This window comes from Perna viridis, chromosome 6 (assembly GCF_037379345.1).
Source record: "Perna viridis isolate PV_CMFRI_1.1 ecotype Kerala chromosome 6, ASM3737934v1, whole genome shotgun sequence".
Lineage (NCBI taxonomy): Eukaryota > Metazoa > Mollusca > Bivalvia > Mytilida > Mytilidae > Perna > Perna viridis.
In genome coordinates, this window is record NC_142450.1 from 34,931,678 (window position 1) to 34,956,874 (window position 25,197).

The window sequence follows — 25,197 nt, forward strand, 5'->3', positions numbered from 1 at the left end:
TATTTTTTGGGTGAATCCCACCCCCACTCTGACAACTTACTACCATAAGAGACAACTGAAATTTGAATGAAAAATGCAGGCAGAGATTTTCATGAGTCATCTAATATCTAAATTTTAACTAAATCAGACCTCAAATAAAAAAGTTGATTTTTTGGGATACAGCCTGTATTGTACCCTTACAACTTTGAAACTGTAAAAGATACGACTATTCTATAAGAAAAAACTCTTATAACAGAATTTCAAAAAGAATTACATTGTCGACAGAATAATAAAGAAAACAATAAACTATTTCTAGCCATTCTAATTAAAACACATATTTCTCCTTTAACCCCTTATTTTCAAAGGAGATAAGGCAAAAGGCTAAAAATAACTATCTGTCCCTCCTCCATGTCCCTAGGAACAATGTATATAAATTTCAAAAACAGTTGATAAGTTTTACTCAAGTTATCATAAAAAGACACAGATGACAAAGATGTCCTTAAAATTTCTCTATGTTGTATAAAAAGATCAAATTCATTTCTATACAGTTTTCTTTATAGTCCAATGAACAGATCTGATATAAGACCCATGACTATTCCTTAATTTTGTGTTACATACAACAAGAAATTTCATAATCAATGTTACTTAGTTACAAACTGACTGGGGCAATTATAAGATTTGCATACTGTAAACTCAAGCATGACAGCCGAGAGATGTATGTCAGGATAATTACTTAACTTATATTTTTGTTGTAGCTATATAAATAATGGTTTATTTTCCTTTCCATTCTGAAGAAGCCTTAGGCATAAATTGATACCTCATAAAGAACACAAGACGGGAATAATCAAGGTGTCTAATATATACATGTATATATCTTCACAACAGCTCGATAAACTTGGTAGTTTATTGCTCTGTGGTGTCGAAGTCAGGGTCCTTGTTCTTGGTAAGTATACTTCTGTATGAATTAAGAATCATCCACCCCTTACCTCTTTCTCATCAGATATATAAAATGAAACATAAGTGCTATGATACCTATTTATTAACTACAAACTATCAAATCATTTATGTACATTAGAATAACTTGGGACTACAAGCTGCATAAACTAATAAAAACCAAACAAGAGATACCCCCTTTTTCCATGAACTAACCAATCAAAGATCAAAACTTGAGGGATGAGATAAAAATGGGTATGAAAATATACACTTTTTATTGAGAAAGTCCAAAGTTATAGAGAATAATATAAGAAAATCATAAAAATAAGTAGAAATATGAATTGATTAATAATTTCTCATGACTGCTCTTCGTTGTCAACAACGTAATCAATTTGAACTTTGAATAAAGCAAATAAAAATATTCGAAAAGAGGTTCAAGTAGAGAAAAAACCATACGTTTGCAATGTAGGAATTAAAGATAACTCTTACATTATAACTATTACATTATCATACGTCAGTATGGGAAAAGAAAATCCATATGTCGGCATGGTAAGAATTGAAAAAAACCCATGCTTCAGCATGATTAGAGAAATCATACGTTAGTATGGTAAGAATTAAAAATAACTCATACGTCAGCATGAGTAGAGAAAAAACACCGTGCGTAAGCATGATTAGAATTAAAAGTAAACCCATGGGTCAGAATGAGTAGAGATAGAGTAATCAAGGGAACCAAGGTTATAGCGGTAATCAAAAGAATGAAATCCAGGGACAAAGACCAGACATGGAAAACAGACATACACAACAAAGAACATAAAGTAACTAAAATCATACACACAAAGTAACAAAAGCAAATGAGCAACTCGGAAACCATATGTTAGCATGGTAAGAATTTAAATTAACTCATACATCAGCATGAGTAGAGAAACCATACATTAGCATGGTAAGAATTAAAATTAACTCATACATCAGAATGAGTAGCGAAACCTATTGAAAGCCTGATTAAATATCTACTTTTTCACTGCCATGAGATGAAAATTCTGTATGTAAGTATGTAAAAAATAAGTTATAATACTACAAAAATATAAAACAAAAATCAAAATACTAGAAATTATATAAAACAAGAATCACATTTAACTTCAAGTACTAAATACACAAAATTAAGAAGCTATAAGTACTAAATACACAATATTAAGAAAATATATGTACTAAAATCACAATACTAATTAATCTCCAGAGGCATTAACAACTAAGAAGAGAAGTGGGGATGGTGGTGGTTTTTTCTATCTCAATAAACCAAAGCTTGAATATTGATCTGACTGCCCTAATTATCAAATCGAAAAAGAGGCTAACATGTGCAAAAAGAGGCTGTTTGAGGTTCTTGTAAGGGGGTTTATCTTAGATCCAATACAAGTAAAGCTGCTTAATAGTAAATAAATTGATATTCCTTTACTAGGTAATATGCTCAATTAAAATAAACTACAATTATTATAGTTGAGAAGTTATGGTCCAATACTGAAAATATCACAGTCATTGATAAAAAATGAACCACATACTGGACTCTATGTCAGCAGCAGCACATCCAATATAGGGTTTAAAGTGCAATTTAGAATCATTCAATATTATCATTTATTGTACAGAAACTTGTATAAGGGCTAATATATTAAAACATATGAGGTACACAAAGCAATTTTAAATTTATACATAGGTTGTTGTGAAAACTGTTGATATATAGACTTAGCTTAACATTGCTGCTATGAGTGAGTTCACTGGAGAAAGACCTTATATTTAAGGAGTGACTGTTATATTTTTTCAGTCAATAAGGAAATAACCTCAACCACGTGGTGCACAATAAATGACCTGCGTAGCAGGTTATTTTCAAGTGTGCACCATGGGCATAGAGGTTATTTGAAACAGACCGAAAAAATATACCAGTCATTTCTTATAATTTAATGTTAGTATCTAAATATATGGAGTAAATCAGCAAAAATGGTTGATGACATCACCATGCAGCCATATTGGTCTCCATGACCCAGACTGTCTAGGTTCTGGTGGTGATGTTAGAATGTCACCATCACTAAATCAGACACCAAGACAGATAAAATTTAATACATATACTCACCATCAAGCCATATTGGTCTCCATGATCCACACCATCTAGGTTCTGGTGGTGATGTCAGAATGTCACCATCACTAAATCAGACACCAAGACAGATAAAATTGAATACATATACTCACCATCAAGCCATATTGGTCTCCATGATCCACATTGTCTAGGTTCTGGTGGTGATGTTAGAATTTCACCATCACTAAATCTAAACCAGTTATCACTAGACATGCTGTTATAAAGATAGTTCATGTTCCATTGTCTGTCACATTGTTCCATGTCACTATTCTGTAGGGTATAGTTTATACTTCGTTCAAATCCACCCTTCAGAATATGGTGATGATGACAGGGTACATCCCATGGGATATTACCTTCCTCTGAAATGTATAATGTATTGAGTAAAGATGACAAATATTATAAAGTTTGAGCAGGAGATATCTCCATATAAGGGTACACAATTATGTAGGAAAGAAATGATAAAACACATCAATATTAATTATAAAATGATAATGGCAGCTAGAATCAGTAGACAGGTCATTACAGATATATCTCAGGTCAAGCTGACTTACCTAGACAGCATCAACCACAAATCACAGAGGACTGTAGGTAAAATGCATGGTAATCAGGAAAAGTCATTAGAGATAGTACTGACCAAACATCCCTGAGAACTGTAGGTAAAACACATGATAATTGGGACAGGACATTAGAAATACATCTCAGGCCATGCTGACTTACCTAGACAGTACCGTCCACACATCCCTGAGGACTGTAGGTAGAATACATGATAATCAGGACAGGTCATCACGGGTATATCCCAGCTGTAGGTGCAGTATGTACCATAATGCATAGAGTCTGCTTCACAAGCTTTAACATGATGTAACTGGCCCATGGTTGTTGGGTAGGTGTCTACAAGATAATGTAATGTAATTTAGTACATGTACAATTACTTTACATTAAAATTTAATTAGCTTGTTTGATGATTTTACCCCATGTTTTCACTACATAATAATTACTTTTCCTTCAATCTGTTAATTTTGATTTTTTTTATTTTGATTTTAAATTTGTTTCATGCATATCTCAATAACTATATACAATTTTAACTATGACATCCAACTTAAAAGAACTGTTTCAGCTACAATCAATTATTGTTTTGTATTTTCAAATTTTTGTACAAGCTTCATTAACACTGATGCTTAAACTGTGACCTAAATGAAAATGTTTAATATGCAATTTTTATATTAGGTTCTGTGTGTCCCAAACATGTTTTAATTGACCTGACCTGATTAAATTAACTGATTATTATATATCTTAATTTTCTGCCATTGATAGTTAAACATGACAAAAATAAAACAAATAAAGAAATTGTCCAAGTTACATGAATCAGGACCAACACCACAACATTATAAACCAAATAACACTGACCATTAATCCATACAGTAGAGTATGAGCCACACTGTTCATAATCTGTTGGTTTAGTGGCTAGTTTGTACTCTCCCTCAAATCTATACCACCCTGACTTCATGTTCGTTGATTCGCAGTTAGATGTTGTAACCGTATGGTTGTAATCAGAATGACGAGATTTATCATACTCTATACTAGTGTAGTTATAACATGGATCTTCTTGGAATTCTAGAAATTTACAACAATGTTATCAATTACAAGGTCAGACTTTATGTGTTAATATTGGTACATTCCATTTAAAGATAAAACAAGACTGTGGTTAAAAGACTAAAACCAATACAGACGCTTGCCCAGCAGGTGTCAAATATACCATACATACATTGAAAGGATTTCAAATCAAAGGTTGATTAACTCTGATAAACAGTTAGTCATGTTAGTATTGTAACAGTAGTACTCTTTCACCTCAATTGGTAGAGGTATGACCAAGAGGGTAGCTATAGATACAAACCTACCAACACTATTTGTGAATCTTGCACACTGCATGGTACTTACTCTCAGTTGGCATCAAAGTAAAGAACAAACTGTATTACTATGGTCAAAATGCTTATTTTTGGCTTTCAAGGTAAATGGACATATAGCTTCATAGGTAGATTTAAACATTATGCTTCATCAACTGTTCTAGAGGAGTACTCCTTTAGCTGGGGTGATGGAGCATCAGCAAACAACAATGGTTCATATGTTTAGCTAGATAATAAACCTTATACCGTCTGTACTGTTACAGAATATACCTGTACAATATCTTCCACACCCTTCAAATGGAGATTTAAGATAAAAAGTGTTGTAACCATGGCAATGCATAACATAAATATCCCAGGATTGTTCACAGTTAGAATCATTCCCCACCTTACAGGCTTTCATCACTGCTGTCTCTCCATACTCAGTGGGATAGGTACCTACAGAGACACAAAATAAAGTTAGAATCATTTCCCACCTTACAAGCTTTCATCAAAGCTGTCTCTCCATACTCAGTGGGAAAGGTACCTGTAAAAAGAGAGTATTGTAGATGTACATATTGATGGAATAGAGAATATGGACATTATACAATTATCTTAAGGTATGAAATATCCCAGAAATACTGAGCTCTGCATACTGGACAGTCAAGAAATATCATTAAGGAGAAAAAACTATAAAAAGAAACTCCTAACGAATGAAAAAAGAGCAAAATATATCAAATTTAACAAAACACCAATTAAGTGTGCAAAAGTAGATAGGATTGAATGAAAATCAGGAAGGAAATGGCACAACTTACTGATCCAACCAATAATGTGACAATAGTAAATCCTACCTTGAGCCCATATGGGATACCATGTTCTACACATTCTCTGCTCTGATGGCCATGTTGGAATGTTTTCATTATTACTGAATCTGTACCATTGTTCCATGTCTATGTAATTCATGCTAGAGTAGTAACCATGGTAACCATCACATCTCTCTTGTTCTTCTGGCCTCATTGTGTAGTTAACCAGTCTGTCAAACTCACTGTTTAATGTGTTGTAGGAATAACATGGAGAATCCCAAAACCTGTCCCATGTGGTGTTAAGTGCCTCTGTCAAAATGTGAAATCATATAAAGAATTACATAAGAATCTTACACTTTAAACTGTAAGGTCAACAATAGACTTGTTTTTTTAACTTAATTTGACAGGTCTCATTCTTTTGTGACTTTGACATTATGTTTGATTAAGTATGAATATGATAATATTAAAACTGGTATGGCTTCAGAACATTAGGAAAAGTACAGTGTTCAATAAATGAAGTTAAAGTCAAATGTTAAAATTCCTGTAATAAGTCAGCAGGCCAGTTTTATATCCACAACATTAACTCTGTAACTCACCAAGATACACTTATATATCAAATATCAGCACTAGCATAAATTATTTCGGTAAGATGTCATTTATTAAAAATAAAATCAACTTGCAAAGAGGAACAAGATGTAAATTGTCGGTATATAACCATTTTAAAACAGTCACTGAAACAAAAGCAGCTCATTTCATGCAAGTGATAAAAAGATGTCCATAAAACTGGACAAACATATGATAACTAATGACAAAATGATGAACAATATTAAAATCATAGCAAACTTTTTGGTAAATAATAAACCCAATACCTAGACAATATCTGCCACACATCCCCTTCGGTTTGAGATACATTATATCAAAGGATCCACATTTCATCACAGGAACTGTCCAGTTGTAGACACAGGGTGATAAATTTGATCCCTGACAGGCTGTCATATAAGATATCTCTCTGTCAGTCTCTGGCAAATGTCCTGATAAAATAGGTGGCATTTAAAAAATCCTAGCATTTTCTTAAATGACATTTAATTAAATATCATTATGTGTAAATTTCGATTGCAATTTTGAGCATTGTTTTTATTGTCCCTATGGACTGAAGATTATTTTTTCTATGCAGTAGAGTGAGAGTAGAAATAATCAACAGAAACTAAAAAACTACATCATTGTCTATGTTGACATTAAAAACAGAGCAATATACAAATTTGCATTCAGCTATTTCACCAACTCAACAGTTTGAGAGACCATGTCATTCCAACATGAATTTACTCTAATTTTAATCTTGAAAAAGAATGTAAGGCAATGATGCTGGTGGTTTGTTAATTCATTGACTTCTTTTAATAGTCTCACAAGAATGTTGAGTCAAACAATATACTAATAGGATAATGAATTGGTAAGAGTGAATAATCAAAATATTATCACAAGAGCTTAAGAAAACCTAGATTTAATAAGTATGTGGAACATGTTCCAAGCACAAGTTCAATCATAATGTGATCTTCCCATGAGTAATTATATTTTCGTTTTCCATGATATTAACCATTTGATTATCCTATCTATTCACAGATTTTCTCAATAATTTATTGCAATTGTCAACATAAATTTTAAATCTTATGATCAATAGATTGTAACTTTTTGGTGGGAGAAAGTCTGAGAGTGAAATTACCAAATTTGTTTCACAGTGTGAATTACTGATTTTTTTTTTGTTGCACAGGAAACATATGATAAATCACTGCTTTCTTTATAATACATCTTTTCCTATACCTTTCATCCAGATAGGTTCTGATGATCCACACTGCCCTTCTCCTACAGGGGTCATTGCTGGCCTGTAGTCACCTTCCATTCTATACCATCCATACCCCAATGATGAGGACTCACAGTTATAGTTCATTCCCATTGGATGATAATAGTCCATGTGACGGGTGTGGTCATAGTCCAACAAGGTGTAATTAGAGCAAGGGTCTACTGCTGGTTCTGTAATATAAAGTATATTAAAGGTGACAACTGCAGAGACACATCAGAATATATCATTATTTAAGTACCATTACCATCAGAGTTGGAGTTAATTTTTTTGTGTATACCAAGTGATTTACTGTGTGTTTATTTGTAGCAGTTTTGAATTTGAGTTGTAATTACAAATAAATTAATATTGACAGAGGAATGGATCTTCTACTCCTCAGCCAAAGTATCCTAGTTGTCAGGGAACTTTAAATGTGTGTATTAATGTTCACAGTTTTGTTTTCAATATGACTATCAGTAATTTGCAGTAAGAACAGCTATGTTTTAAACAGAAAATTTATATTTTTTTAACTAGAACTCTTCATATCAACTCAAGGAAACCACAGAACTGATACCAAACTATAAATATCTCAGACAGTACCAGTACAATATCTGCCACATTCCTTGTTATAATCCAAAGATTTGAGCTCTGCCACATTGAAGTCTGTACAGTGCATTACAGTAACATTCCAGTTGTGGTAGCAGTCTGTATCATTCACTACCATACAGGCTGTTAAGTTGGCTATCTCTCCATACTGTGTTGGGTACTGGCCTGTAATGAAACAATGCAAACTAAGTATATTATTGAACCATAAAATCAGTCAAAATCATTAAGTCAGTCTAAGGATATGAACAGGGCTACTATAATTTTGGCACAATTTTTTTGACATATAATATGGCAAGAAACTATGAAACCATGAACATTGACAATTTGGGCTTAGAAGCATTCATGAATAGACTGCTAATAGTAAAGTTTATATATTGTAACATTATTATGTAATAGTTTTTGTACAGAATCAGCAGCAAAAATGCGAAAGTTTGAATTATGAAGCTGTAAAACATATTAAAGTCATGGCAAACTGGTATACAAACCTACCATCTAGCCAGATTGGAGACTGTGTTCCACATTGTCCTGGTTTTGGTGGAGATGTTGGAATGTCCTCTCCCTCACTAAATCTGGCCCATCCATCATGATATATACCAAAGCTATCATAAGTCCAGTATCTGTCACAATACTGGGCATCCCCTTCCTGGTAAGTGTAGTTTACACTCCTCTCAAAGTCACTCTGTACAACACGATGTTGGTGACATGGAACATCCCATGGTATGTTGCCTGGCTCTGTGTAACCAATTGTATTAGTATGTATCAAGAAGACAAAAGGCCAACAATGTTAAAGTAATTCAATTTTATAAAGATAAATGCCAAAGAAATGCATTAGCCTGTTGTGAAAATACTTTAATTTGTGGATACTAATTTTCATGGATTAAAGAAAATACACAAATTCATTGATTCTTGAATTCATGGTTTTGAGGTTTTCAGCACACACATCAATGAAAATCTGCTTTTCGTTGAGAACCAAATTTCGTGGTCTGGCTCAACCACAAAAAAACACGAAAATTGGTACCCCATGAACAGTAGTACTTTCACAGTATGCATTTTGTACATGCATGTCAATGAATCAGTTCTATTTCAAGTACAGTGCACATCGAAACCTATCTAATCTGAACCATGTTTAGTTTAGGCAGTTATTCAGTTTATACAGGTTTAAAATGCATTGAAAATGATGTAAAAGAGACTTCACAAGATTATATACAGAGGTTTCCAGTTGATGATGGGTTTAGCAGCACTTAACATGCAAATCCAAATCAATTCAAGTTCTTCATGCATTTATTGTTTAGAATCAAATGTCTAGTTTTAATATAACAGATTACAGGATCTTAGAAAGGGTACAGTAGCCCATGATAGCTTATGTTTTTTATTTACATGTAAAATGACTTTATTTTTATATAAAAAGGACACTTCAGTACTCAAAACTTAGCACTAACATTAGTAAAATCTTGAAGAATTTTTCATTTAACCCCAACAAAAGAATACTGAGGCATAATCAAACACAATGAGACACCAACATATGAAAAGATAATTTCAGGACATTGAATGTATATTACCTAGACAATATCTTCCACACATGCCTGAGGACTGTAGGTAATAGATGTTATAGGAAGGACACTTCATTACAGGTATATCCCAGTTATAGGAACACCAATCTGAGGACATAGAGTCCATTTCACAAGCCCTGACATTACTGATGGTACCTTCCATCTCAGGGAAAGTCCCTGGAATTGTTTATCAAAAGAACAATTATAAATTTATGCTGATGATAGTAAAATTTTCTACTGCTTAATAAATCAAGGTTCTTTTACATGTTATAATGTCTGATAAACACTTTTCCAAAATAAATACTAATAACATTTTTGCCTTCAATTGTGTTTATGAATTAGCATCGAAATAAATATGCAACTAATACTGCACATACTAATGAAAGAGTAAATAAGTATACCATGAGTTACACTAAAATTCAAGAATTCTACATAAAGAATATTGTTTTAAGAATGCTACTCACCATTAACCCATACTGTTGAGTAAGCCCCACAATGTCCATACACAGTAGGAGAGGTAGCAAGCTCAAAATCGCCTTCAAATCTATACCATCTTTGATAAAAACTGGTGGATTCACAGTTATGTGTGGTAGTAGTATGACTATAGTCAGAATGACGCGACTCATCATAAGGTATACTGGTGTAATTATTGCATGGGTCAACCTGAGGCTCTGCAATAACAATGTAATGCAATTTTAATTTAAATTGATGTTTTTACAACCTCTACCACTTCCTTTCTAAAAGATAAGAACTCCTTCAAGTTTTTCAACGAAGACAAATCAAGTAAGGAATGAAAGACACTAAAACTCATTAAGGAATGAAAGACACTGTAACAAAACTTCAGATTTTTTAGCCCTAACATAAAGCTCAGAATCAAACATTCTAATAAATAAAATCATGAACTTAAGTTTCTTTAGAAGTTGTAACAAAAGAATATTTAAAAATAAAACTTGTTCCTTACAATTCATATTGCAAGCATGATTATCTCCCTTTCATCAAGTTTAAACTAAGAACATACCTGCACAATACTTTCCACAGCCATAATATATAGGCGTCAAGTAGAATGAGTTATAACCATGGCAACGCATGACATAAACATCCCATGATTGTTCACAGTTAGAATCATTCCCAACCTTACAGGCTTTCATTACTGCCATTTCAGCATACTCTGTTGGATAGGTACCTGCAGTTTAGAACAGCAAAAATATAAATGGGGATTAAAGTAATATCATTTGATTATTTGCAATCACATTTCGTTAACCTTTTCATCCAGCAGAGGTTCTCTCTTACTGGTGTCTATCTGTTTTTTTTTCCAATTTTGAGTTATAACACATTATCCATATGGATTATAAAAAAGCAAACAATGCATGTGTTCAAGAAGTTTTTAAACAACTTTAAATGAGTATAATTGCAGACTTACTTATGCTAAATAAAGATTTTATTGGGACTGAACCCTTATACATTATTTTCATCTTCAAAGCAGCCATTTTGTTGTATAGTCTTTTATAAGGATAATTGTAAATGAAATTAGTGGTATCTGACATATAATAACAGAGTAGAATTTTTTTGGTAAAAAGATGGTAGATGACATCAGATACCAGACATTCCAAGCGAAATGATGACATAGGTTCACAATGAAACTACTGATCAGATCTAGATTTCTGTGATTATCTATGGCAACAAATAGAAATTGAATTAGTAGAGTAATTTAGAGGAGAAGAGCATATTCATATTCACAAATCCCAATACATCTATCAGCCTACCTTCCAACCAAACAGGATTCCTTGACCCACAAGATAGCTGTTCAGGTGCAGTGGTCGGTATGTTTTCATTGTTACCAAATCTGTACCAGTCTGTACTGGTAATACCCTGCATACCACTATAGTAGTATCCATAGTAATTGTCACATGATTCTGATTCTCCAGGCTGAAGCTGATAGTTTACCCATCTTTCAACATTTCCTGGCATTATACTAGGTGAGTAACATGGACTGTCCCACTGCATGGTCCATGTATCATTCTGGGCCTCTATAAAAAACAGTAACTAACATAGATGAATAAAGGATGAGGGAAGTTTGATATTATAGGATGAGAGAAGTTTGATATTATAGGATGATGGAAGTTTGATATTATAGGATGGGGGAGTTTGATATTATAGGATGAGGAAGTCTGATATTATAGGATGAGGGAAGTTTGATATTATAGGATGAGGAAGTTTCATATTATAGGATGGGGAAGTTTGATATTATAGGATGGGGGAAGTTTGATATTATAGGATGGGGGAAGTCTGATATTATAGGATGAGGGAGTTTGATATTATAGGATGTGGAAGTTTGATATTATAGGATGTGGGGAGTTTGATATTATAGGATGAGGGAAGTTTGATATTATAGGATGAGGAAGTTTGATATTATAGGATGGGGAAGTTTGATATTATAGGATGGAGGAGTTGGATATTATAGGATGAGGGAAGTTTGATATTATAGGATGGGGGAGTTTGATATTATAGGATGAGGGAAGTTTGATATTATAGGATGGGGGAAGTTTGATATTATAGGATGAGGAAGTTTGATATTATAGGATGAGGGAAGTTTGAGTGTTGTTTTGGCAGTTGTTTGCCAAATGTTTGTCCAGAGGATAAAAATTGGTTTACAAGAAGTGAAAAAAGACATGTTTGAAAACCTCATTAAAACCTTAATTGAAACTTCGTTTTAAAATGAAAAAATTGCAATGTTTTGCTATTTCTTTTTAGAAAAATTTAAAAATGTTTTTAGACACTTCATTAGGCTGTAAACACTGATGTTTATACAGATTTGTAACATACCTAAACAGTATCGCTTAATACACATAGACATATCATCTCGTCTTAAATACATGATATCAAAGGAGCCACACTTCATCATCGGCACAGTCCAACTGCTAGAACAGGGGGAATAACTTGATGATTGACAGGCTTTCACGTAAGAAGTTTCTCTATCAACCTCTGGTAATGATCCTAAAATGTATAAAAAGGGTGTCTAATTATTCAACTGATACAAGTTAAAACACAAAGAACTTTTTGTTTTTGCTGCCTTTCAGAGCTCACTTAAAGGTGTGTTTACACTTGTTGAAGACCTTGAATATTTTGGATATGCTGGAACATTTGTTGTGTTACATTATATCTGTTCTTTATTCCATTTTAAAATAGTTATCAGAAAATCCTCGTGTTCTACCTAAATCATTCATTAACCAAAGCAATTCTATCTCATTTCAAATATAAAACTGTAACTTTTATCAAGACAGGTTTATAAGGTCCACAATGTTTTGGAAACCTTACCTTTTATCCTAACATGCACATAGGACCCACAACAGTCTGGGTTCAAAGGTGCCAGTCTATAGTCCTTCTATGAATCTTACCTTTTATCCAGACAGGTCTATAAGACCCACAATGACCTGGTCCTACAGGAGTTGTAGCCAGTCTATAGTCCCCTTCAATCCTATACCACCCAGTGGACCACACAGAAGACAGACAGGTTGTCATACTATTAGGGTTGTAGTAGTCAGCATGGAAGCTATCATCATATGATATGGTGCTGTAGTTATCACAAGGGTGTTGTTCTAGCTCTGTAAAATAAATCAATATCATAAAAACGTGCTTTCGTACTTTTTTTTGTGTAACTAAAATGCTTATTTTTTCATGGCAATCTAGTATATCTATAGTTTCATGATGAGTTTACATCATTTTCAATACAAAAGAGCATGAACATTATTCTACTTCAGAAGATAAAACCCAAGCATTCATAAGCCCCCCGACATCTAGAGAATTACAATCAGTGACTTACCCATACAGTAACGTCCACAATTCTCTGATCCCTTATTAGGCTCTAGGAAAGCTATATTAGAGTCATTACATTTCATCACATAGACATCCCAGCTTCTGTCACAATTAGAATCATTGCTGGCCATACAAGCTTCAACTGTTGTCATCTCTCCATAAAAATTTGGATATGACCCTATAATAGAACAATTACCCTACTTACCTTCAATGTACATGAATTGTATGCATTTAAGGAGGTAGACCTAGGGTAAGGGACACAACTCTTACAAACCATTGGAATGTTTGTATTCAGCATTTTACATCCATCTCATGTAAGCACCAAAGTAACTTGGACTAGTTTCATTCTCTTTCAAAGGGAAGCTTGAAAGGCTTTGGTGAAATTGAATATGATACAAACATAACACTGATTTCAAGAGTTATGCCCCTTACCATAGGTCTACTTCCTTAAGTGTTATTCATTGGAAATCATGAATCACCAAAATATGATCATAAGTGCTGAGTATTGGAGAGATTCAATGAGTGAACTTGTACTAGTTCAATCTTATAGCATTCTCAGGATAAATGATCATATTATGGTTAACAACTTCAAACTAATTGTACTTTTTATCAGGAAGAATTTATTTATGTTTTTATTATTATTTCAGTTGATCATATACATATTGCAAATGACTCATACATAGACATTGTAGCTTAAAGTCTGACCTAATCATAAATTTTCATAGTGTACTCCCTGGACGTCATGAAAATATTTTTTATATTGAAACAATTTGATACTAACGCTCCCATGTACCTTAAAAATAATCTGTTTCAAGAAGGCTGCATGCCATAACTATAGAATTCATATGTTCCTTTGTTAACCCTAAAATATTAAATGGTAATTAAAATTGTAAATGGCATTGCATATAAACTCACCATTAAACCAGATAGGATACCAGGAGCCACAACCTCCAGCCTGGACTGGTTTCCTGACAAAATCTTCTCCATTACTGAACCTGTACCACCCATCATTATAGAAGTTTGGATGAGACATGGCATGGTAACTATCCATGCCATCACACATGTAATAGTCATCTGACTGAACCATATAGTCTGAGGTTCTCTCATAGCTACTGGTTATAGTGTGTCTGTTCATATAATGACATGGTGAGTCCCAGGTCTGGGTAAAGGAACTCTCTTTAGGCTCTGTAAATATGAGTTTGTTACTACCAGTATATTGCAAGTACTATGATACAACATGATTAACGGTTAGTCATTAGTAAAAATAAAAAAAAAAATTGTGGGAAAACATCAATACTAAAATCCCATAAACCGTGTTACCTCGACTCATTCTTCCCCTGATCTTATGTCCTAAAATCCCATAAACCGTGTTACCTCGACTCATTCTTCCCCTGATCTTATGTATGATCTTCATTACTCAAAGAACAAGACATTCTTTAAAACTGGAAATATGTTGGAATATAGAAATTGAATAAAAAAGAATTTTTAAAACAACCCGTATTAATGAGATTATCCATGCTGGCATGGCTAAGAAGTTAGCTTTGATAACAGAAGGAAAGGAAAACTTACTTTTCCTTTAAGAAAAACAGAATCTTGTGTTGTACTGTTTGAAGAGAAAATGGTTGCAATGTCTAATATAATTTAATGGCAAAATGGTGAACAAATCTCTTTTGGAAAATTTTGAAAGAGAGATTCCCTTTCTTTCAGTTTTCAAAGATGAACACATATGTAGTATTAAAACTTTACATTAGTTTATAAGTGGTCTTATTCTCCCAGTATTTTTATATGTCAAAGAACATTTTTAAAATTTAATTTACTTTTTTATTTTATAATAATCTAGTCATTGTAATTGCAAGCAAAAGAAGGAAAAAAATAGGTACTAAGTTTGTCCAAAACACAAAAACCTTAAAAAAACAATTCTTCAAAGGATAAAAAAAAACATGGAAAATTTTACCAAGACAGTATCTTCCACACATTCCATTATATCTATGGTACATGATATCAAAAGATCCACATTTCATAACCGGAAGAATCCAACTGTAAGTACATGGTGATGTCCCTGTTGCTTCACATGCTGTTACATACTCTATAACACCATCAACTGATGGCAAACTTCCTGAAAACAAAGTACACGATGAAAATAAGACCATATTGATCTCATGCATTCTATAAGAAAACAAACTTTAATCAAAACATATATGGCCACAGTTAAAAAAATCATTTCATTTTCCCAGAATTCAATATTTCTCATTTCAATGGAAAGTAACTACACATACACTATTGTGTGTTTCACCAATTATCCCTATGTTCATGGTTTAGGTGAACCATGAGTTAAAATTCCTAATTTATTGTTTAGTTTCCATTGAAAACTAAGCAGTTTTTTGTTAAAGACCCAATTAATTCAAATACAGATAAAATGCTTTGCAGGGCACAGCTTGATACCACTGCAGAGGTTGAACCCTAAACAGTTGGGGCAAGTATGGACACACCATTTAAACTCATACAGCTTTGAATTTTGATTACAATTAGTCATTGTATTTTTCCAATTGACACAGGATAAAAATTAAACCAGAACAAAAGTGGTCATCTTTTGGTCATTATTCCTAAATGATTCCAGTCAAAACCATGTAAAGTCAATCCCAGTCTTCCTGTCTAGCCTTGTTGCCAATTTCAGAGCAATCCATTCCATTTCACTCAATGTTATTTTCAGAATTCAGAAAAAAATACTTGTTAATCTGGCTTTTTTGTGGACCTTTATTCTTACTTGGCTCAAGTCACAACCCAAAAAATCAATCCCAGTCTTCCTTTTGTGGAATTGCACCTTCTAGTAAAATTTACATGAAACTCATTCACTTTTACTCCAGTTATTATATGGACATGTGGAAAATGACTGTTTCAGGCCCCTTTTTGACCCTTAATTCCTACAAGTTTCAAATCTGAACTCTCAAAATCTATCCCAGTCTTCCTTTGGTAGTATGGTACCTTGTAATACAATTTCAAAGAGATTCATTCACTTATAGTCAAGTTAACAAGAAAATGCATGTTTCTGCCCCCATTTGGGCCCCTAATTTCTGAAAAGTTCAAGTCTTTACCCCCCCCCCCCCATGTTCAATCAAAGTCTGACCCTTGTGGTATAGAATATTGTGGAAAAATATCAGAGGAATTCTTATGCTTTTATTGGGGTTTTAAAAATAGTTAAATTCTATGAAATGCATGCTTATGGTCCCTAATTCTTAAACGGTTGGAGTCATGACCCAAAAAATCAATACCTACCATTGTTATAAAATCTTTAATAATAATGATCAACCAATTAATACTCAAATTATTACAAGAAAACCAAGTATTTACAGACGATGACAATGACAGCGCCATACCAATATAGGACCGCAAATTTGCAATTGCATAAAAATAAAAATTTTGACAACCCACAAAAAAAATAGCTCAAAACTGAGCTTTAATTAATTTTTATAGCTTGTAAACAACTGCTTTAATGCTCAAAATTGACATTCTTTGCTAAATAAGCACCATAACTGATCATAAATGGTGCAATATACTACTTCAAATAAAATATACAAATCATTAATTAGTATTGAGAAAAAACTGTTCCTTCAACAGGATACCTTTTAACTGTATGTACAAGCTATGAACTGAAATCTAACCTTTAATCCACACAGGAGAATCAGATCCACAGTGGTTAGGGCCTAGTGGAGTTGACGCCAGTCTGTAGCCTCCCTCCAACCTGTACCATCCTCTTGATAGGGATGTAGAATCACATGAGGACATCATGTTGGAGTAATGTCGTGTGTTGTTGTCAGCATGGCGACTCTCATCATACTCAACAGATGTATAGTTTGTGCAGGGGTCAACCACTTGATCTAAATGGAAAAAAATCATAGAAAGTTATCAAAGGTACAATTATAAAGAACGTGATTATTTCATATAAAGGATAATCATCTTATTCATACCTGTTTACCTTGGAGAGTCAACATTTCTGATTTTTTAAGTTGGAGGTTTTGTCCAACAAACTTTTTGCAAATATTATTTTAAAAAAAATGAAAATTCCTGTATAACTTTTATTGTTGTGTTTAAGCAACTGAACTACTTTAAAAATACACAGCTGATCGTTTTGTTGTTTTCAACAAACTATCACTTGGATCATAGTTGGAACATGCCAAGTCTTTAATGAAGTGCTAGGTCCTGAATTCCAACATTTCCTTGTTGTGATAACATAATTTTATTTCATTTTTTCGTAACAAAATATTAAGTAAATGGAACAATACACCCAAAATTTTCTCTGAACTTTTTTATTTGTGTAGTTAATCATTTGATAATGTAAACAACAGTCATTATTGCTCATGTCTACCAAAACCCCTGAAAACTTCCAAATAACAACCAGATAATTTTTGCAATCATTCAAATGACAGTGATTGTAGAATCACAAAAATTGTGACCATTTAATGGATTTTTTTTCAAATTTTCCATTGCAGGGTATTATGTAGGATATATCTTGTAAAAGGGGTTTTATTGGCTCAAATGTGGAAGTCTCCCGCTAAATGTACGAGGGTTAACAGGTATACATGTTAATATTCACAGAAAACATAGACATATATAGACAAGTAGATAATAAAATAACCCATTACAAGCAAATTCTTTTTTAAAACACAGCAAGAAAAGGAATGTAAAATGGCAGTCAGAAAACTATGCAGTTGGAGCTGGTAAATAATTATCAAGGAGACCCATGGATTACCAAGGCGTTGATTTCACTAAAAGTTGTCAGTGTGAAATTGAACGTAAATTATGATACCACTATGCTATTTTAGGTTGTGATGTCATAACTTACAATTAACTTAACACTTACGACTTTTTGAGAAATTGACGCCAGGAGGCTATGCTCTGAAATAAATTTAAAAAGAGATAAAATTATAGATTTTTTTTGGTATACAGACAGGTTGTCCACAACTTACCAATGCAGTACTTTGAACACCATGCCAAGTAATCAGTCTTTAACTGGAAGACATTGTATGCTCCACAGTTTATAGCAAAGGTATCCCAGCTGAAATCACAGTCTGAGTGGTTACCAACTATGCAAGCCTTCAGTGATGTCATCTCAGCATAATTTGTAGGGTAATTTCCTAGAAAAAAAAATCATGTATACAGCAAGAAGTGCCACACATGAGAATCATATGGTTTGCAAAATATGTTTATCTAATGAATCAAGCATATGATGATCGTCTGTTTTAGTTTACATATGATTATTCCATTGTTATCATATGAAAAAACATTTGTTTTTTACAAACATATGATTATCATATGTGTCCAAGCCAAAATTAACATGAGAATCATATGATAATCATATAACTATCGTATGCAAATTATCATATGATTACTAAATGTTATGAATTAAGTGCCATATAATTATCATATAAGGCACATCTGGCAGTAGTGCTGATACACTTAAGTTACTTCAGATATATAATTTATCCAATTAATCAGCCTTACTTTACCTTATTCTTTTAAGTTCAGCTTAAGTCAAAGGATTTTGACTTTTACAGAGTTCATTTTTCAAAACTTTTTATGCAATACTCCAAGTATTAATATAAAAAAATTGAAAATGGTGTATGTACCTTCAAACCAGATCGGATACATTGATCCACATCTCCCTTGGGTAGGTGCTACAGTAGGAATATTTTCATTTCCACTGAACTTGTACCAAATTTCTCCACTCATAAGACTGCCAAAGTAGTATCCTCCATACCAGTCATAATAGGTTACATCACAACTCTGATGTTCTCCATCCTGTAGAGTGTAGGCATTACTTCTGTCTAAAGTACTGTCTATGGTGTAGTGATTATAACAAGGTGTATCCCAGGATGGTGTCCATGAAGCATTTTTTGCTTCTGAAATCAACAATAGCCATACATGTTTGGATCTGTGTCCTTATGGTACATTTGTCAGCATATAAGTATCATCAATATGTATAAAAACACTAAGCAAGTTAAACAAAAAGTGCCCAAAATAGGAGGTGCACATCTTTAATATGTATATAACCATGTGCAAAGATTAACTAGCATTAGTTGAATAATTTTTAAGATATGGATAACACGAAGTAGGCATCCTTCATAAGTAAGATATGGATAACACGAAGTAGGCATCCTTCATAAGTAAGATATGGATAACACGAAGTAGGCATCCTTGATAAGTAACATATGGATAACACGAAGTAGGCATCCTTGATAAGTAAGATATGGATAACACGAAGTAGGCATCCTTGATAAGGATGAAATGATTTGTTGCAATATCAATGTTTCAAGATACTTTTTATAAGAATATTATGCAATACATTTGACTGAGATTTTGATTTTGTTATAATATGATACAGGTCAAAATACAATTTTTATTTTCAATCAAAGTCATAGACTATAAGAATAAAACCTGGCTTTAACAAAATTCATCATTTTTAAATCTGTTGAATATTTTTCATTCCAAATTGAGGAAAATATACGCTGTTGTGTATCATATCCAAATTTATCGTAATGTCACCCTTGTATCACGATACGTATTGTATTGTGAGGTAGGTGTTTCATTACATTCCTAATCCTTGACAACATAAAGTAACAAAAAATTGTTAAGATTAACATGCTGAAAATGTAAGGAAACATTTTTCAAGTTTCTCCATAATAAGAAGTGCATATCTTCAATATTTGTATAAATGCTGTGCAAAGTTTCAACAAATTACACAAAGAATGGTGGACAGATGGATGGACAGATGAATGGACGCGCATCGCGTCAAGCCGCTACTAGACCTGCTTTAATCGTTGGTTATGCATGTACATGTATAATCTTAATATTGTTCAATGATATAGTGCTGAAGCATAAGATTTCAAATGCAATATTCTAGAATGTTATTATTTGCAAGCACACATGTATTCATTCTTTAATTTACAACTCAATTACATAGCAAGATACTTGTAATACACAAAAAACTATGGTTCTTACATTCAAAATAACTACATTATCTAAAAGAAAGTTTACAATTATTTTCACTACATCTAATTTTACTTTACAATATATAGTATACATTATTTAAGTGTCAGTCTCTGTAAGAATCAGACAGTTGGTGAAACATGGTATGAAAAAAACATCATTTTGATAGTGTAATTTAACTATTTGCACCATCAGATTAAAAGAAAACAGACAAGAGTATCCTTGAGTGATATTATATTTTCAGATTGGTGGGATTTTGACATGCATGTTTCTGATTTTTCCCATTTTGCCTGATTTTTACAAATACTTACACTTAAAACAGATATAAAATTTAAAACTGTTACAAATTTAATGTTATTAACAATTAACCATATCATCACCTGCTTTACAAATCTAACATTTATAGCAAATCCACAATACCCACCTATACAGTATCTGCCACAATACATTGAGTAGGTCTCAGATTTGAAATAGACTATGTTGTTGGCACCACATTTTTTCACAGGTACTGTCCAGTAGGATAAACATGGCTGGTTGTCCCCAGCAGCACAGGCTTTCACATGACTGATGTCACCATCATTACTTGGCAGTGATCCTAAGAATAAAAATAAGTATCTATGAATCCCTTGTAACCCAACTAATTCTCACAAGTGATTTCACGAGCAAAAAAAAAATAACCTGAAAATAAATCACTATGAATAAATCCCTTTTTACAGAATATTTGTTAAGCAGTGTTAGTCGCGAAAATAAGAAGTGGGAAAATGAGTCGATATTCTGAAATGTAAAAATAAGTATCCATGAAAATAAATTGGTTTACAGTTATATCATCAACACACGCATTTAAAAAAAAATGTTTTAGTGTTTCATTCTTTACATCAAAATTATAGTCAAAAATGTAACCTTCAGTTTTATAAGAAAATACATAAATATTTCAACTTAACTTATATACAAGGATCAAACAACATGATCCAAAGACCTCAGGCAATGTAAGACAACTCACACTTATTCTAAGTTATACTTTCACAAAAAGATACATACCTTTAAACCAGATAGGGTAAGATGATCCACACTGTCCTGGACCAACTGGATGGTTTGCAATATCATAACCTCCATCAAAGAAAAACCAACCATTCAAAAATTGAGACTCCTCACAACTGTGCCCAACAGAATGGTCAAAGTCTATATGGCGACTGTTCTCATAATTTATGGTGGTATAGTTGTCACAGGGATCTATGGCTAATTCTGAAAATTAGCAGATGTAAACTATAGCGTAACTCAACATACATATAGAGAAACAGTTATGAACAGATTGATGGAACATTATGTCAATATTCCTATCTTAAGGCACATAATGTCAATTAGAATGTTCTTTACATATTATTGTCACTATAAATTTAGAAATTAGTGCATGTATTGACTACAGCAAATTTATCATTCTAGTCCAAAATGTGATTTAATTTTTGCAATATTGTGAAAAATTGCACATCAGTAATCACATTAAAATTCTTTAATGCATGTTTTACTTATTGACATTTTGAATCAGTCAATTTTTTGCAATAATAAAACATTACAATAATTTCTTAACTTCCAGCATTTTGCAATTTATTACATGGATCAACATATTGCCATATTATATAAAAATAATAAATAACAACAAATCAGGATTTATTTCAACAGAAAAATATTAAAGACCGTTCTTGATAGTAGACTTTTTACTTTCACTTCTTTTTTTCAAACATGAAGAGACACACAATTTATTTTTAAAAGAAACAGGATCCACGTGCATGGTGACTGTCAACCACATGCAAAGTAATATAAACTTTATATTTTTTCAAAATCCATTTAACTACCGGTATTTCTTTTATCAAATTGATCATCAAATTTCAATGAAATAAAACCACTGAAATTATTTATAACATTGACATTTCTGTAACATAACAGAGTTAAAGGTACAATTAATTGAAGCGTATAAACAAATTGATAAATGTTTCATCTCATTAGTCTGTGTCATTTTGTTTGATATTTAAAGCATGAAAATTCAATGACTGATTTTCAGAAAGTGATAATGTATACTTTTAAATCAGGGTTATTTGGTTGTTCGAAACAGGAAGTACAAGTAGAGACTGTGACCTTCTTTCTCTTTATTTGATGTCATTTACTTTCATGCCAAGTTCAAAACATCAAAAGGTTATGTCAACTTCAATTCCTTTAAACTATTATAAGTTTACAATCATTAAAACTTAAAAGATGAACTTAGAGATTTAAAATCATGATGTATTGAAAGTGTCAAAACTCTATAATTTTTTACACTAGATTATAGAGTTTTGTGGAAAAAAAAACAAAATGCCAAATTCTATTTTTCAATGTCATACCACTTGCATGCAAATTTTCAATCAACATGTCATTAAGACACTATTCACAAACTTCAGGGCAATTAAAGGCTGTAGGTAAAATCAACATGTATATAATTATAAAATGAACAGGTCCTGTACTTATGGTCTTGATAATAACCAAATATAAATATGACATACACAAGTTATATATACAAAATATTTAAAAGCATGAAGACAATGTTGATGGCTGAAGACATTCCTCGACAACAAAAGGGACAGTTCATCTTTAATTAATTAAGCAATTCTCTCCAGTAAAAGGTACTTGTAATTCAGATGTTTATGTAAAATATACATAGTCCTGTTTCCCAAGATTATAAACTTAAATCTATTTAAAATACCAGATCTATAAGTATTCATGAATGAAAACAAACATTCTGTGAGTATTGATTAAACAATAGGAATCAATCATCTGAAATAACTGTTCCATTCTGACAGTCATTTCAGAATCCTCAGGGTTTTCTCTTTGAATAATACTTTCCTATTCATGAAAGCTGAAATTTGATTGGCCAGTAAGAAATGTCATCAGAACAGAAAGTAGAAAGTAATGTTGTTCAATCCTACATGCAATGACTTAATGAAACAATGAGTAGGACTAATGTTAATAAGATTGAATATGAAGTCTCCTACCTATTGTTGAAATCAACATTTAAGTAAGTTCATTATTAAAAGTTCACACTGATGACATAACATTTACTGTAATAGACAAAAAATAAATAATATACCCATGCAGTAGACTCCACAACCTGCTGCTCCATAACCTAAATCAAAAGAGTAGGGTGTTAGATAGGCCACATTATAGTCTTCACAGTGAATAACAGGAACTGTCCAATTCATGGCACAATTTGTATCATTAACCACCATACATGCTGTAAGGTTGACAGTCTCAGCATACTCTGTTGGTAACTCTCCTGTGAAAAGATACCAAATTCATTAGAATAAATTTTGCTTGTAAATTATTATATTAATTAGTATCTTGCACTTTTTATAAATGAATACTTTGCATACAGGCTTAGTAGTAAATTGAAAGTAGGATGCATCATTATACATGTCTATATTCATTTGATTACTGGTATGTAAATGATAAGTATGGAAATAATTGAGAAGAAAACAATAAAAAAAAATCATGAAAACGATATATGTCAGGTTCAACCTAGAATAGAAGTTTCTATTAATACAAAAGTCAGGAATGAACTGGAGAACTTGGGGAATATATTCACCATGGGGTATATTTGGGGCTCCAGGGGTCAAAATATCATACCAGATTCAAATGTTAAAATATGAATTTGTAACAAAACTCTGCAAAATAAGTATTGCCGGTCTTTATATATATAATCCTTACTATTGGAAATCAAAGCATTTACATGTGAACTTAATTTTGATGAGTGGTTCCCCTTCGTATAAATCTCTTACAGATTATATTACAATGTACTACAAAGTGAATCAATAACCTAAAAACAGGTCCAAAAAATTGAAGAAAACTCAATGATAGATTGACAGACACAACCTAAAATTGAAGGCTGTAAAGGAACTAACATGAACAATTATGTCTCTATAGAGAACTTCTGTCACTAAAAGGCTGAGGAAAAAGGCTGGGCCAAGGGAAATAACTCTTTTGACAGTAGGTCTCACTAACCACTTCCTGGTCAAATGACCACCCCCTATGTAGTACCAAAAACACCCTGAACCTAGAAATATGCATTGTAAGTGCATTATTTGTGTGTATTCTGATCAAAAGTAGTCAGAATAAAGCTGAGAATGTGTACTTTAAAATCATATTTGTAATTTACTACAAAAGTGCATGAATATTGTTTATATGTGTGAGTAATTTGCCTCCATGCTGTCAGTTAGCAGAAAAGGTAAAAATGTTGATTTTCAGTATTTTTTATTCAAATAAATTTTGTGAAAAATTTCTACGGTCATCGTACCATTAGAATAATGATTTTGAAAGCCTTATTTTCCAAGCTTTGCAATGGTATGCAACTTTAAGGTGTCATTTATCCTTGGAATTCACAGTGAAACATCGAAAATTACTTGTTTAACATGTAAAGTAATGGAAATGTAAGAAATGGTTAGTGAGACCGTACATAATAAAATAAAATTAACTTATCAAAAACATCCTATAATTCTGCTTTATTTGGTGTTGTTTAACTCAGGGATCTATGTGTTCATTTAAATAGGAGTGTAAAAAGAACTAATAAATGGATGACAAGGATATCTTCATTGTAATTGCATCAAAGTATTTTTAAATTTTGACAGTATACTATGTACATACTCCCCAATAATAAGTTGTATGTATACAATAAGTC

At 32.4% G+C, this 25,197-nt stretch overlaps 1 protein-coding gene across 1 annotated transcript in view; it reads right to left on the reverse strand.

Annotated features, from left to right (window-relative positions):
• The window catches only part of LOC148614705 (uncharacterized), a 128,834-nt gene that overhangs the window by 89,555 nt on the left and 14,082 nt on the right, over positions 1–25,197 (reverse strand). Inside the window, exons 3-26 of the mRNA XM_088588972.1 lie at positions 23,614–23,799; positions 21,537–21,740; positions 20,923–21,093; positions 19,139–19,411; positions 18,479–18,646; positions 17,174–17,389; positions 15,469–15,630; positions 14,430–14,699; positions 13,522–13,692; positions 13,097–13,303; positions 12,525–12,695; positions 11,465–11,728; positions 10,720–10,884; positions 10,166–10,372; positions 9,711–9,878; positions 8,641–8,883; positions 8,146–8,316; positions 7,530–7,739; positions 6,584–6,745; positions 5,763–6,023; positions 5,206–5,370; positions 4,439–4,645; positions 3,752–3,922; positions 3,148–3,393 (exon numbers count right to left, since the gene is read on the reverse strand). Coding sequence (XP_088445098.1) covers positions 3,148–3,393; positions 3,752–3,922; positions 4,439–4,645; positions 5,206–5,370; positions 5,763–6,023; positions 6,584–6,745; positions 7,530–7,739; positions 8,146–8,316; positions 8,641–8,883; positions 9,711–9,878; positions 10,166–10,372; positions 10,720–10,884; positions 11,465–11,728; positions 12,525–12,695; positions 13,097–13,303; positions 13,522–13,692; positions 14,430–14,699; positions 15,469–15,630; positions 17,174–17,389; positions 18,479–18,646; positions 19,139–19,411; positions 20,923–21,093; positions 21,537–21,740; positions 23,614–23,799 — 4,839 coding nt within the window. The remainder of the gene's footprint in view (positions 1–3,147; positions 3,394–3,751; positions 3,923–4,438; positions 4,646–5,205; positions 5,371–5,762; positions 6,024–6,583; positions 6,746–7,529; positions 7,740–8,145; positions 8,317–8,640; positions 8,884–9,710; positions 9,879–10,165; positions 10,373–10,719; positions 10,885–11,464; positions 11,729–12,524; positions 12,696–13,096; positions 13,304–13,521; positions 13,693–14,429; positions 14,700–15,468; positions 15,631–17,173; positions 17,390–18,478; positions 18,647–19,138; positions 19,412–20,922; positions 21,094–21,536; positions 21,741–23,613; positions 23,800–25,197) is intronic.